Below are 13,631 nucleotides of genomic sequence, written 5' to 3'. Positions count from 1 at the left end.
TTAAGCTCCAGTCTAGTTTGAGTGTATTTTATAGCCCACAGTGAAATATTAAGAACATATAGGGGGCATGCCTTTCCTACAGATGTAGCTTCTGTCACTCTTTAAGAACTCCAATTTGTTTCTGGACGTGCAATCTTAGGTGTGTTCTCAGACATCGCTGGCTTCCTAAAGCCTCTCGTTTCGTCTCTTCAGCGGACAGTGGCTACAGCTGCTGGAATATCGCAGACATTTCTCTCAGGTGCGCTTTCTGTGCTGTGCTACGACTGAACATCATTTCTTCCGCTCATTCTAATCTTTATGGCTCATGAGGGGTTTTGATCTTTGAGTTCATAGAACTGGATGATATGAAAAAGGAGCAGTGTGTGGAATTCTCTCAGGGGAAAAGAAAGTCAAAGCAAACCTTAGTGAAGTGGATGGAGATAAAATTAGAGCGTAGCAGAGACGGGTTATATAGTGCTTGCATGTGCAAACGACTGCACAAACTTTAATCATACGTGTCATCAAACTGCGTGTGTGTCCTTTAAGAATCCTCAAATTTATATCTAACTAGAATGATCCTATGGTTCACACTTTATAGCCCTGAGTGTGACTTACAACAACATGGAAACACAAACATAACGTTTAATCAGAAGTTTGATGTAGGAATAGTTTTTCCAGTAGTGATTAAATCCTGAGAATTGCTCAAGTCCTCGAGACTTCTGGTGAAATAGTAGTGGCATCTTCAGGGTTGTTAAGTATTATCACTAAGTTCAGATGTTAACGGAGTCCAGTGTGTCTCTAACACATCTCCTTGCACATTGTAGCCTATTTTTTTATAATTCACATCCTCCATCCTCCAGACTGCTCTTGGCTAACAATGGCTTCATGCTGGTTTGCCACTTGTGCTTGCTCAGATGAGTCTTCTGATTTTTACATCTCTGGTGTAGCTGTGGCTACAAGTGTCTTGCATCATCTGGTTCTGGTGTGTATGTTCCTGTATCTCTGTATCTGTATCTTCTTGATGGAAGGAGGTTAAACAGTTTGTGAGGGATCTGTCATAACAATGTCCCAGGCTCCTGGTGGGTCTCTCGGTCCCTGATTCGTTTGTGAAAATGTTGAGCTAATCTTTTCTGTGAAAATAAAAATGATTCTGGATTTGCTTCATTTGACCATTATCCAAAAGATTTCTTTAATTTCACTCCAGGCTTTCACATGGTGTTGGTGTTGTAGAGGGGATTGTCAGAGTGTCTCTTTTCATGGACAGACCTTATTTACTGGCCCACTAACATGTAGTTAATTTCATATTGATTTGTGTTTTAGCAGATGTTGATGGAAAAGCTGATATTGATATTTTGAATTATATTGATTATTAATGTGTAGGTGAGCGAATGGACTCCATGGTTGAAGAGGGTGGAGAAGTTCCTCCGCTGCATCCTGTGGAAATCCAGCACGCTCAGGTGGAGCATCCGATCGTCCCTATCAGCGTCGAGGAAGACACCGATGCCAAACCTTTAACATCGGAGAGTTTAAGAGAGAAAACTGTTTCAGCAGCAGCAGGGAAGAGTCCACGCGTCACGCCTAAACCAGGTGAGCTTCACGCACGAAAAATTCCGCAAATGTAAGTGTATTAGAAATTATTGTTAGATGGATTTGGACATATAAACACAAATAAATATGACTTAATGAAAAGTGTCCTGTTTTGGCAAATGAGGCTCTTAATAGAAATCCCCCAAATTACTCTAATATACAGTTATGGGGGGAAAAAATGACACTTAAATTTAGTTTTTATTTATTCATTCTGACCTAAATACTAATCATGTGCTCCTCAGCAACTTAATTAAACAAATAAATTACCTCAGATGATAGCAAACTACTTTGGGAAGTACCTGAACGGTGGGGTGTTTCAGGGGAGAACTTCTACATCAGTCCTCTAGGGGGCAGCAGATACCCACAAACACACACATGCACAAGGTTTGCTTTTTTTTTTTTTCCTTTCTTCTGTCGCGTTGCATGTTTGTATTTTTCCAACACTATATAAAGAAAGAAAACCTCCTCATAATGCTCACAGGTCATGTGTCAAAGATTTGACCTTCAGCGAAAGTAAAATTCGAAATCTGATTCTAGAAAAAAACTGACCAGGATTCCGACTTTCACATCACTTAGTGTGATTAACAACCAACAATATGTCTGTATGAAATACAGTGCTTCCACACCTCAGCGAAATGAGCAGCCCAGGAATGTTCCGGAAACAGCAAAGATTTAGAGATGCTCCCTGAAGGAGAAGAACAAGCTCTATCCCCCGCCCCCATAACACCCCCTGCCCCCCACTTTCAGAGCGGAAAACACCTGGTGACAAATTTACGGTAACAGACTTTATGAGCACCTTTACGACTTTATTGCCCTGAACACAGATGGAGTTAAGTGATTGATATTACACAGGTTTTCTACATGAGCAGGAATTTATAGGAGACTTTCTGGTGTCTGGATATGCGTTTTTGCTCTCTCTCTCACACACACACACACACACACACACACACACACACACACACACACTGCACAGCAAAAACTTTTTATTAATAGCTATAAACTATAAATATATTGACTATAAACATAGTTTTATATTATTATTTTATATTTTTAACTCTTGTTGTAAGCTTATCATTATGAATGATTAATCATACATTAATATTTAAGTAATAAATAATCAATATATTTCAGCTTATTGTTTATTTTATAATTGGCTTTAATGTTTATTATTTCTGTATTGTTTTTAACTTTGTGCTCGTATTAAAAATGTTTCAGATTTGATGTAAAAAATAAATGAGGGTCTTGTTTTGTGGATTCTCTTCTTCAGCACAATCAGCATGTTTTCAGTGGAGTTTAGGGTCAGGGGTCTGGGAAGGTCGTGTCGAACACTTAATACTGCGGTCATTAAACTATTATTGTGACCTGTTTGGACATAAGCTTTGGATCATTGTCCTGTAGAGATATCCAGCCAGATGTTCAATTTTTTAATTAAAAAATTCAGCCTATATTCTTCATGAACCCCAAGTGCTATGAATTTACACCAAATTTGGTGGTGTTGGTGGCCCCTAATTCTGGATTTGGTTGGTGAATTAAGGTTTTTGCCTAAGTAGGGCTTCACAAGTCGATATATCTGTTTAAACTTCTGAAATTGAATTGATAATGGACTATAATTACAGTCCTGTACTCAATATTTTATTTTTATAGTGTTTTTAGTTTTAAAATCATTTATTTATCTGCAAAGTTTAAAATTATTCAATCAATACTACTATTGTATATTGGAGAATTGTTCTCCATTAGTCTACATACTGTTTCATATCCTGTATCATAGAAATGCTTTGCTACTCCTGATATTAAATCTAATTATGATCCTAATTCTCCTCAGTATTCCTGGGAGAAAACCACACACTGCTTCAGGTTCCATCAGCATGTTCAGGCACGTAGATATATTTTTTATAATAGTCATCGCTGGATTTTTCTCATTCTCTACATGCATGAGGAAGTTGGGTCTGATATTGTATTTATGAAGATGACTCGCACTTCAGTGAAACAGGAAGTTATTTCTCTTCTGTATTCAGCGTGAGCTAAGACATAAACACTATTCCTCTAACTAGCTTTACTAATAGTTTAGCACTAGACTTAATGTTTATCCAGAATGATACAGAATATGTGTCTTTGTGAGTGTGTGTGTTTATAATCCTGCGTAAGACTTTGTTACTAGTAGTAAGTGTCTTTCCGCTCTCCACCTCCCCGTCCTTCACTTCCTGAGTTTTCCTCTCTTGTAAAATATAGTGCCACTCATCCAGAAATGCTTTAGCTGCACACTAAATATACACCTTCATGGCCCCCTTGGGAGGTGTGTGTCTGTGTGTGTGTGTTACTTATTTTGTTTCTGATGTAGATTGGTAATAGTGTGTACCAGTGGTGGCAATGGTGCATGCACTGAGTAAGCACTTTTTCTGGTGAGTGGGATGTATATATTCACACCTGACTGGCAAAGGCAAATGACAGTTCTGGGTCTTTATGATGTGTTAATGGCTTAAAAGGGAGAATCTGTCTTCAAGAGGAACAAATCTGTCTGTCTTTATCCCCTCCCTGTACATTGCGTATGTCTCTTGGGAGATGTTTCTCTATTTGACCCTTCACAACAGTCTGTTCATATGCCAGACGCCATTGGGTGCGTCAGAGACGGATCTTCAATGACGAAAACGACCTGTAATGTTTCTGCTATCATGCATGCGCTCGGCTCTAAAGTGGCTACGGACGTCGAGCAGGCAGTAACAGGGCCCAGGCCTCTGCTCTGGAAGCGACCCAGCGTCTGGTCTGCCTCTTCTGCTCGTGTTTACCCATTTTTACCTAAAGAAATAAAAAAAGGACCGGTGGACCTCACCTCCTCGCGTTTACAGCCTCAGCCAGAATCCTTCCCTTTATTTAGCTCTAATTTTTTTAGAGGAACAGAATCTGAGGCGAGTGGAAGGCGAGAGGGAAAATAAATCGTCATATAAGCTGCTGCATCACTGACCATCGTGCGTCATCTGGAAACGAACTTCAGACATGTTTCAAACAGAATATATCAAAAGCCTAAGCAAAGCTGACTACAATTTATTTGTGGTCTTGAATGAATAATAAACAGCGTATTTGTTTCTGTCTCAATGCTGCAGAACATTCAGATAATTCTGGGGTTTTATTTCACTTTTAAAGTAGCACACTTTAGGAACAGCACCAAAAATAACCAGCGTGTGCGATCACCCTGGTTCTGTTCTGACTGGTCCATTCCACCATGATTTATTACCCACAATTTTCCGGACTGTTCCTTTCAATCGCACTCTGCGTATCGGGTAGCATTTGGGTTTTCGTGCTTCCGGATCTCTCTGGCTCACTCTTGGAGGCTGACGGGGCCGGCAGTGGGTATGTGGGCAGCTGGCACGGGTCCAGGCAGGAAATGGCTTTGCTTTCCTTATTGCTCCAAACAGGATGTCAGTGTGTAAACTTTTGCTCTTGGGCTCTGGCTTCAGCCCAGAAAGAAGCAGAGTAGAAGGAGGAGGAGGAGGAGTACGCAGGGCACTGTAAAATCAATTGAGGAAAGCCTCTTTCCATCCGTGCACAGCATGTCACTTTTTTGCTGTTTGTTTTCAGAAAACATTAGGATTTGGATTTCAGAAATCTGAAATCTGATCTGGAAAAGTATGGAATTGGAGCGTTCTTAGAGTTAGGTCTAAAGATTTGGTTCTACCGCTGCCAAGAGTGGTGAATAATACGACAATTTAATCTATTATCCATAATAATATAGCCACATCTGGTGTGTGGTGAATATTACTCTCAGACCCTCACCCTCTCCACCTTTTATTAGTTTTTTCCTGTCCTCACGCAGTCCAGGAATACCCGTGTTTTGGTCCAGGGAGCTCCAGGCCTGAGCAAAGTCCTCCTCCCTGCTTCCATTTAAATCTGAAAAGTTCTAAAAAAAAAAAAAAAGGCAGCAGGAGCCAGTGAACAGAGTGCATGTTGTTTTACAGCCTCGGCTACAATGATGTCATGTTGTCGGAGGACGGGAAAATGAGTTCCATGTCCACGGAAGGACCGAAACCCTTTATTCAGTGCAGTGAGCTTGAAGCCTCCTTTGGCAACGGAGAGACGGCTTTGCACATTACACACGTGTACGCCCGCCCCGCCATGTGGCTTCCATATGCATGCACATGGACCATCTTGGATTGCTTTCACAATCTGCTGGAAGAACTATAAGAACTTTTTTTTTTTTTTCTTTTCTTTCTTTTAAACACGCAAGTACAGGCATGCATACCCAAAGCCCTGCAGCTACCCGGCACATAGCAATTGGAAACATGCTCTCACACCCAGCAAAATAGCTCCAAATGTAGAATTCACACAGTGTCTGCTGTCCATTATAGCATTTTCCCCCTTTTCACTATAATGTCCTCTGTTTTCAGAATGTTTGGGGGGAAACACCCACTTTTTAATTTTCATGTCAGCATCCAACAATGGTATAAATCTCTCCACTGCCAAACTGCAGAAAGATGCTTTCTGTAAAGTGCATTCTCCAAATTCCCATTCAGTAATCTATATTCTGTAAAGATTTCTATAAAAATGCTCCCTTCTATAAAGCTTCCTTCTGTAAAGTTTCGTTCGGTAAACTAATGATAAAAGCTATACTTTCTTTCTTTCTTTCTTGCTTTCTTGCTTTCATATTACATTGCTCTGTTCTGTTTGTACTTTCTCCTGGGTATAGTTTTTACATTTCTCCTCACACAGTACTGTATATGTAAGTATACAGTAGGTTTACTAGTCGGCGCTATACTTGGTTTTTGTCTTTTGTCTTTGTCTTGTGTTGTCTGTCTGCACTCTGTCTGTCTGTACTGTTCTTTTGTTTGCACTGTTTGCACCAGGCTGCACTCGATGCACTTTATGTTGTTTTGTTGTTTAGTGTAGCACCAGGGTTTCGGAGGAACGTTGTTTAGTTTTTACTGTGTACTGTGTACCACTGTGTATAGTAAAAATGACAATAAAAGCCACTTGACTTGACTTCTTTCTTTCTTTTCTTTTCTCTCTCTCTCTTTTTCTTTCAACTCAGGAGCAGGAGCAGACCCAAGCAAACCTCCATGTCGTAAGGCGAAGGATATCCGGAAAGAGCGACGTTTACAGAAGGAGCAACAAATGCAGCAAGATGGAGGAGACACTTTAACAAACCCTAAACCTGCTCCTGCAACTCCGGCCGCCAGTCAGCCCAAACCTCTAGAAGACTTCATCACCGACTCGCTGCCTGATGATCCTCTTCATCGCTTAGAGGTTAGAAATGACCTAGAAGTAGTTTTGGACTAAAACATGGCTGAATGAAAAAGACGAGATTGAGAAATGATTCATGTCAGTTGGTTTGGTGAGATCAGTCAGGATTTAAATCTTTACTCTATATTTGTTGTTAGTTTTTTTAAGCCACGATAACGATAGCCTCATCTCCATAAGGTCACTGTGTACATTTATTATCTGCTTTGCTTCAAGCCAGTTACTTATTTCATACAGAAAGCATTCAGTCCAGCAGCACACAAGGCGAAAAAAAACCTCATTGGTTTTTCCAGATCGTGTTTGACATGTGCTGTTAAAGTGCAGTCCCTCTCCAGTGTGTTAGTATTGACCTATCACTCGCTGGCAGAACGGAAACGGAGGAGTTTCTGCTAACATGTGATAGATCACACACTTCCTCTGCAGGCTTCTTCTCACTTCATCATCGCGCCGGCTCGGGATGCTGTCTGAGACAATTAAGCCCTGAGAGAGTTGAACGAACGAGACGTGCAGCACCAGCGCCTTAATGAAATGTTTACTCATGCACAATCGACCTCACCCCGAACGCACTCGATCACACGGAGTACGCTCACACACGCAAATTAGAGAGAAAACATTGTCGCTGTTTTTAATCACTTTTGCGTGTTTTTCAAGACGTTTTCCAGTACGATGACCTTTTACCAAGTTACAGTGAGGGGAGTCAGCCAGCAGGGGTTATACACGCGAGCCAAACCTCGAGAGATAAAATTACCAAAATCACTGAATATTTTCATTTATATCGTCTCTTCCCCAGTGGATCAGATTGGCACAGACTTCATTCATTACTGGAATTTGACTTTAGATTTCAATCATGTTCACGTCGTCTTTTATAATTCGGAGCAACTCAGGCCAAGATTTTGATTGCTGCTTGCACCATTATCCTTGCATTGTGTCAAGCTGAAACCCTGGGACACAGGAAACCCCTGACATATTCCAGCAGTCATTTGTCACTCAGCTAATAAACAGAATGAACTGATTGAATTGTTCCTTTTGGAAGCGTTCGATAAGCATTACCTGACGCAATACACCACAGACTATAAATCATCGCTTTCCCAATTTCTGAATATTCACTTACATCTAATATTATCTTTACTCATATTGAATTACATCTGAGAAGACTTGATCATCATTATGTCTATAATTTATCACTTTCCTGCAACGGGTGTTTGTTTGAAATTGTCCAAAACAAACTTTTTTTTTTTTTTTGCAAATAAAATTTAATATTCTCTACATACGTACATTTGCGTGTGTGAGCGTACTCCGTGTGGCCGTGTGATAGTTTTAAAACACTATAAAACACACATTCTGTTTGTAATCATAGAGACATACTAAAATGAGAGACGTTTAACACTGAAACATTATCTGTAGGAAAGGACCGTCCCGTGAGAGGACATTGTAGTAAAATTCAATTCATGCTTTGACTTAGTTTCCTCTAGGGGGCAGTGTAAGTACAGATAAATCTTATATCACAGCCGACTTTTAAAATATTCGGCTTTTCCAGAGTCTGCTTTCGTCCCGTCGTGTTCCTGCAGCGTTCCTGGTGCAGTTAGTGTCAGAAAGATGATGCTTGGTGTATTGTGGTTTCTCTGTCTTATTTTTATGCCAAATATCAGAATAAACACCCAGACCTTTGGTGTATGCAAGTCAAGCAAAAAGTTACTACCCCTGTTAAAAGCAAATGTAGTATTTCCCCCATATTAATACTGGAATCTACATAAAGGCCAAACAAAATAAATCTTAAACGAGTGTCCTTTTAGATCCCAGCATGGAGACTTGAGAAGAATAAGCACTTTATCCAATGCAAACACGACAAGCAGGAACTAATCGTTAGAAGCTGGTCTGCAAGTCGAGGCAATGTTTTAGCAGAGACTACTGGAGTTCAGAAAGTCTGTGTGAAATATTCTCTGTGTTTATTCAATCAAAAGTGAACGATTTCTCACAGTATGAATGGTACTGTAATTCTGATTTCTTCTCGCAGCTCTGCTCTCAGAACTTTACCTGTAACACTCATACTGCTAATAATACTACTGCAAATTAATGCAAATAAATTGGGTGGAAATTAAATCAGGACTGTTTCTGTTCTCACCAAACCAACTCCATGTTGAAGCTCTCGCAGGGTCTTAATGAAGTGGAGTTCGTAAAAAGTCGGAACCTCATCGGAAAGATTTTTGTTGAGTTTGTTAGACGCAGAATTGTTTCTGGTCAATGTTTGATTTAAAGGTAATTAAATGAGCTAAATTATGAGAGTGGTGTTAACTCTATTGTACAAAATTCTTTCGTTTTTTCTACGATTCTTATCCCTTCTGTTAAAACGTATTTATTTCTGATCTTTAGGATTTTGTGATGTTATTTACACCGAGTTGCTGGTCCAAGAGATGCACCTAACATGTGCACTTAAAAAGAAAAAACTATTTATAGCACATATATTGGAAGTGAGAAGTGGTTGATTAGTGATTAAGACTCTGAGTTATGGTTCAGAAGGTCAGAGGTTTAAGCCCCAGAAGTGCCAAGCTGCTACTGTTGGGCCCTTGAACAAGGTCCTTAACCCTCTCTGCTCCAGGGATGCTGTATGATGGCAGCTGAGCTGTAATGTAAATGGAAAAAATAAAAACATCTATTTACTAAATGAACACGGACCACCCTTGACCCGCTCAGGGTCTACAGTAAGTAGGTGCATCTTCTCACCTGGCAACTCGGTGTGAGTGATCTTTATGTTCTTTATGTGTCACTCAACTCAACCTTTCTCTTCTGATTGCGATCCTGTAACCTCCTCATGAACATCCTCCTATTTTCTTTTTGAAGGTGAGGTTAGTGCGCTCCATGCCACCCAGTCCACAGTTCAAAGCTTCTTTCGACGCCTCGTACCAAGTGTACAAACTCTACCAGACGGTTGTTCACCAAGACCCACCTCATAAGCCTAGTGAGAGCCAGGTCAGAGGTCATGCTGGGGGGGAAGAGGGACACAGGGGGTTGGATATGTACATGACATGGTCTCCTTAGTCAGGGTGGACTGGTGACACATTTATAAGCCAGGAAAGTGGAAGCTCCAGGACGCTACACAATCCTGAGATTTGATTGCCAGGAAACTTCACTGACTTATCCAGAAAATCGCTAGTTTACATAGTGTTATAACTTCTAGATCATGTTAATGTCCTACTGTGTATAGTGCTTTTTCTATTTTTTGTGTTCAGCCATAAAAAACTGGTCAGGTTCCACTGTATATAATTGACCTAATAGATAGCGGCTTCCGTATGCACTGCTCATTCTCAATAGAATCAGAGGTGAGTAGGAGCAACTCTATATTGCTTATTAATAAAAATAAAAATAAATCCGATCACTTTATTGTAAGGCAGCAGCACCGTGCTCACACTCACACATACAGGTCAAGAGCTTGAGTTCATGATTACATGCAACATCAGAATAGAGGAAAATGTGATATTTGTGATGGTTGCTGGTGTTTATACTTAGCAGTTTCTAGGGTTTACACAGTTAGTGTGAAAGACCAAAGGCTGAAAGAGATGTGCAGAAAGTACTGATAAGAAAGTGCACAGAATATGAGGTAAAGCCTAGCTGGTGGGAGAAAGGTTAAGCTTAATGCTGCTCATGATTGAGTGAGAGAGAGAGAGAGAGAGAGAGAGAGAGAATGAATGAATAGAGTCTTTAGAATGAGGCAGACGTCTAAGAGAAGAGAAAGGAAATGAGAAAAACGCTCCCCATGTGTAGTGGGTACTCTGTGTTTCTACAGGTGCGCAGAGTAAATTGGGTGGTTGTTAGTTTTGAGCCGCTTGGGCTCTGGAGCAGGTATTTCACCTCCATGCCTTTCACGGGACATACCAATAAACATCCATCTCCTGTTCACTGCTGCCCACGCTCACACGAGCTTCATCATCCTTCATTCCGTTCGTTAAATTTCACAAACCTGATTTTCCCTTTCTGCTGCACTAAAGCCGCCTAAACCACAAATTCTTCTTAAAAACGATCTCAGATGATCGTGAGGAGGATGTATTTTGGAGACAGAGGTCTGGTGCACTAATTACAGAATATTTTCAGGTCTGATTTTTTTTTTTTTTTCCCATTTCTTAGAGACTTTTTCAATCCTTAGACTACAATTAAAAGGACTTTCCTTTAGCTTTGAATACATTTTCTCTTATGGTCTACTACTACGATATATATTTTTTAATCTTTCATTAGATGTTAAAGTATGAAGTCATCTGTTCTAGAATCCACGGTTGTGTTTTTGGCAGTGAATTTAAGATTGACTCCAACTGGCAACCTTGATGACAGGTTGGTTTTTTGGAGCTACAGGCCATGGTGATGGTTTAATGGGAAAAGCAAATGCAAGGTTCAGATCTCACAACCATTATGGACCTTTTTTCTAAATGAAAATATAATGGTCACTGGTCGGAAAAAAAAAATTCATGCTCCTGTGAGATCAATAGTTGGCTGTCTTACATTTATATAAATATATACAGATATATTTTTAAAGAATTGGTTTGTCTCACGTATCACTTTTTTTTTCTTCTCTACATCTCTATATTTCTGTATATACACAAGTTTCTTTGGTGATTTACACCTCCACTGGATGTTTTCTGTTGTATAACATTGTGCCGTACAGAACAACAATGATAAAAATCCTCCACATTGTAAGGACTATTTTGGAATGTTTACTGTTCCACAGCCTGTTTTCCTGATTAGCTCTTTTCACTGCTGCATTAAAGCTGGAGCTGAGCAGAGTGCTAGCCTCACCTTTAGATCCCTGTTGTCCTTCATCACTGTTCCACTGCTGTCATTTATAGATCTTTGAACATGACAAGGAATGAGCAGTGGTAGTTCTTTTGTAGCCTGTATGTCCTATGATGCTGCTTTCTCTTACTTACCTGGTCTCCTCATCCCCATTTTACTCCATTCCTCCACCAGTTCTTAACCTCTTTCCATTAATTCCTGTCCTCATTATTCAGTTGTATGTGGCCCTGTTCATTTCTGCTCACTGGACCAATGTTATTCCATATTCACACTAATCATCCTCCATCCTGCTGCCCCTGAAGGTGAGGCTAGTGCCAGTCAGCTTTGAGGACCCTGACTTCTTGGCATCTTACGAGCAGTCAGTGAAGCTGTTTGCCTGTTACCAGATGGCCATTCATGATGACGATCCCTTCGAATGTGATGAAAGTCAGGTACGAGTCTTCTCCTAGCATTCATACTTTCTTGTATGTAGTACCACCAAGGACCACAAAAACTCACGTTTTGGACATTTTGTAGTTCTGACCATTGCAATAAAAAAAACATTTTCACACAAGGGCTGCTTGAGGTTCATGTTAATCATGAATAGTAGCCTGAAATATAGATATATATCCATCCACTGGTTTTGTAGGTGGTCATAATACCAACATTTCATAAACAACATTATGAACTTGTCTACTGTAACTAGGTCAATCTAGAGTAGCATTTGTTTGTCTTCTCCTATGGTGCTGACATAAGCAGACTATAACCAGAATAATGTGTTCAAACTGTCAGGGGTGCACAAACTTTTGGTCATATAGTGTTTATTTTCCAGGTTGCTTTACAACTATGGGAAAGGGATGCATCCAATCTATCTGGGGTTTTAGCTGGGAATTCTGGGAATGCTTGTTTATTCCAAAAAGTTTTTTTTTCTCAGCTGTTTACAATATGGAGCCACCAGGGGAAAAAAATCAGGTCAATGAATTCTTCATGACCATTATTAGTTCCTTAAACCAGACTTAGTAATCTATTATAGTAGAATCTGATGGTTTGCAGGGAAAATCTGCAGAAAGACCGTTAAGATACTGCACATCTGTCCATCGTTTGGACTTTATTTTGTGCTTTTGTGATTCACTGTTCAAAATCGGGTCTTGTTTATTTCTGAGGAAAAGCCTGGTAGGCAGAGGGATGGTGCTGTGTAGCACATCGGTAAACGCACTTGAACATCACGGCAGTGTTCGGTCGAGGGGAAGGAGATCTCCAGCACTGTGTAACCTGTGAGAAGGTTTTTGTCCCCTCAGGCCTGGAAACTCGCTGGGCTCTGCCAACGGGGCTCAGCAAATCAATAAATACCCCAGCATATAAACCATGCCTGTGAATACTAAAAGCTGTGAGAGTCACCAGTTCTTGCCCAGATTCTTTCCTGGTGCCATAAGAGAGCAGTATTTATAGCGGGGGGAAGCTTTAGATGCGTGTGTTTGCATTAGCTCAGCTCCAGCTACGTGTTTATGGTCTAACTGGGACAAACACTCGGCTTGGAGAGTCTGGACCAAGAGCCAAGGGTGTGTATGAAGCAAACTGGGTTGGATAAATACTTTTCCGATTATACCAAAAGTGTGCTTAAAAGTGCAGAGGCATTTCACTGAAGCTTTAACAGAGCAGTACCCTCACGTGTGATGATGCTGCACTTGTGTGTTCTTAAGACACTCCAGTGAGTTCCTAGGAAAAGGTTTTGTTTTGTAGTTCAGACTACAACTTAATTTGGCTTTTCTTAAAAGTATGACTTGATTTTTAGTGTTAAGAGTGCTAGTTTATATATTTTTGCCACCTCACAGCTGCAGATTCGCTGGTTCTTTAGGTCTGTGTAGTTCCACACATCGAAAAACATGACCATAGCCATGCCCGGTTATGTCGAATTTGCTACTGGGTGTGAACGAGTAGATATCAAACAGCTTGTACATTCAATCAAATTTCATGTATACATGGATTTGAAGTAATATTTGCTGTAACTTTAAAAGATTCTTAGTGTAAATATTTTTTTATAGATTTTAAACACACATGCGGAAAACATCCACGCTGAT

The 13,631-nt window shown here is 40.2% G+C and overlaps 1 protein-coding gene across 5 annotated transcripts in view; it reads left to right on the top strand.

Annotated features, from left to right (window-relative positions):
* LOC124401206 (arginyl-tRNA--protein transferase 1) overlaps positions 1-13,631 on the top strand; it is a 59,491-nt gene that overhangs the window by 9,077 nt on the left and 36,783 nt on the right. For 3 of the 5 annotated variants that reach the window (XM_046873311.1, XM_046873292.1, XM_046873328.1), the window contains 4 exons: positions 140-238; positions 1,360-1,566; positions 6,587-6,801; positions 11,877-12,005. In XM_046873311.1, the coding sequence (XP_046729267.1) occupies positions 140-238; positions 1,360-1,566; positions 6,587-6,801; positions 11,877-12,005 (650 nt within the window). Of the gene's footprint in view, positions 1-139; positions 239-1,359; positions 1,567-6,586; positions 6,802-9,633; positions 9,763-11,876; positions 12,006-13,631 lie in introns of all 5 variants that reach the window. The other 2 variants (XM_046873302.1, XM_046873319.1) reach the window with 2 other exon arrangements.

This window comes from Silurus meridionalis, chromosome 2 (assembly GCF_014805685.1).
Source record: "Silurus meridionalis isolate SWU-2019-XX chromosome 2, ASM1480568v1, whole genome shotgun sequence".
Lineage (NCBI taxonomy): Eukaryota > Metazoa > Chordata > Actinopteri > Siluriformes > Siluridae > Silurus > Silurus meridionalis.
Note: the sequence above shows the minus strand (reverse complement) of the source record. Positions and strands in the feature narration are given on the sequence as shown.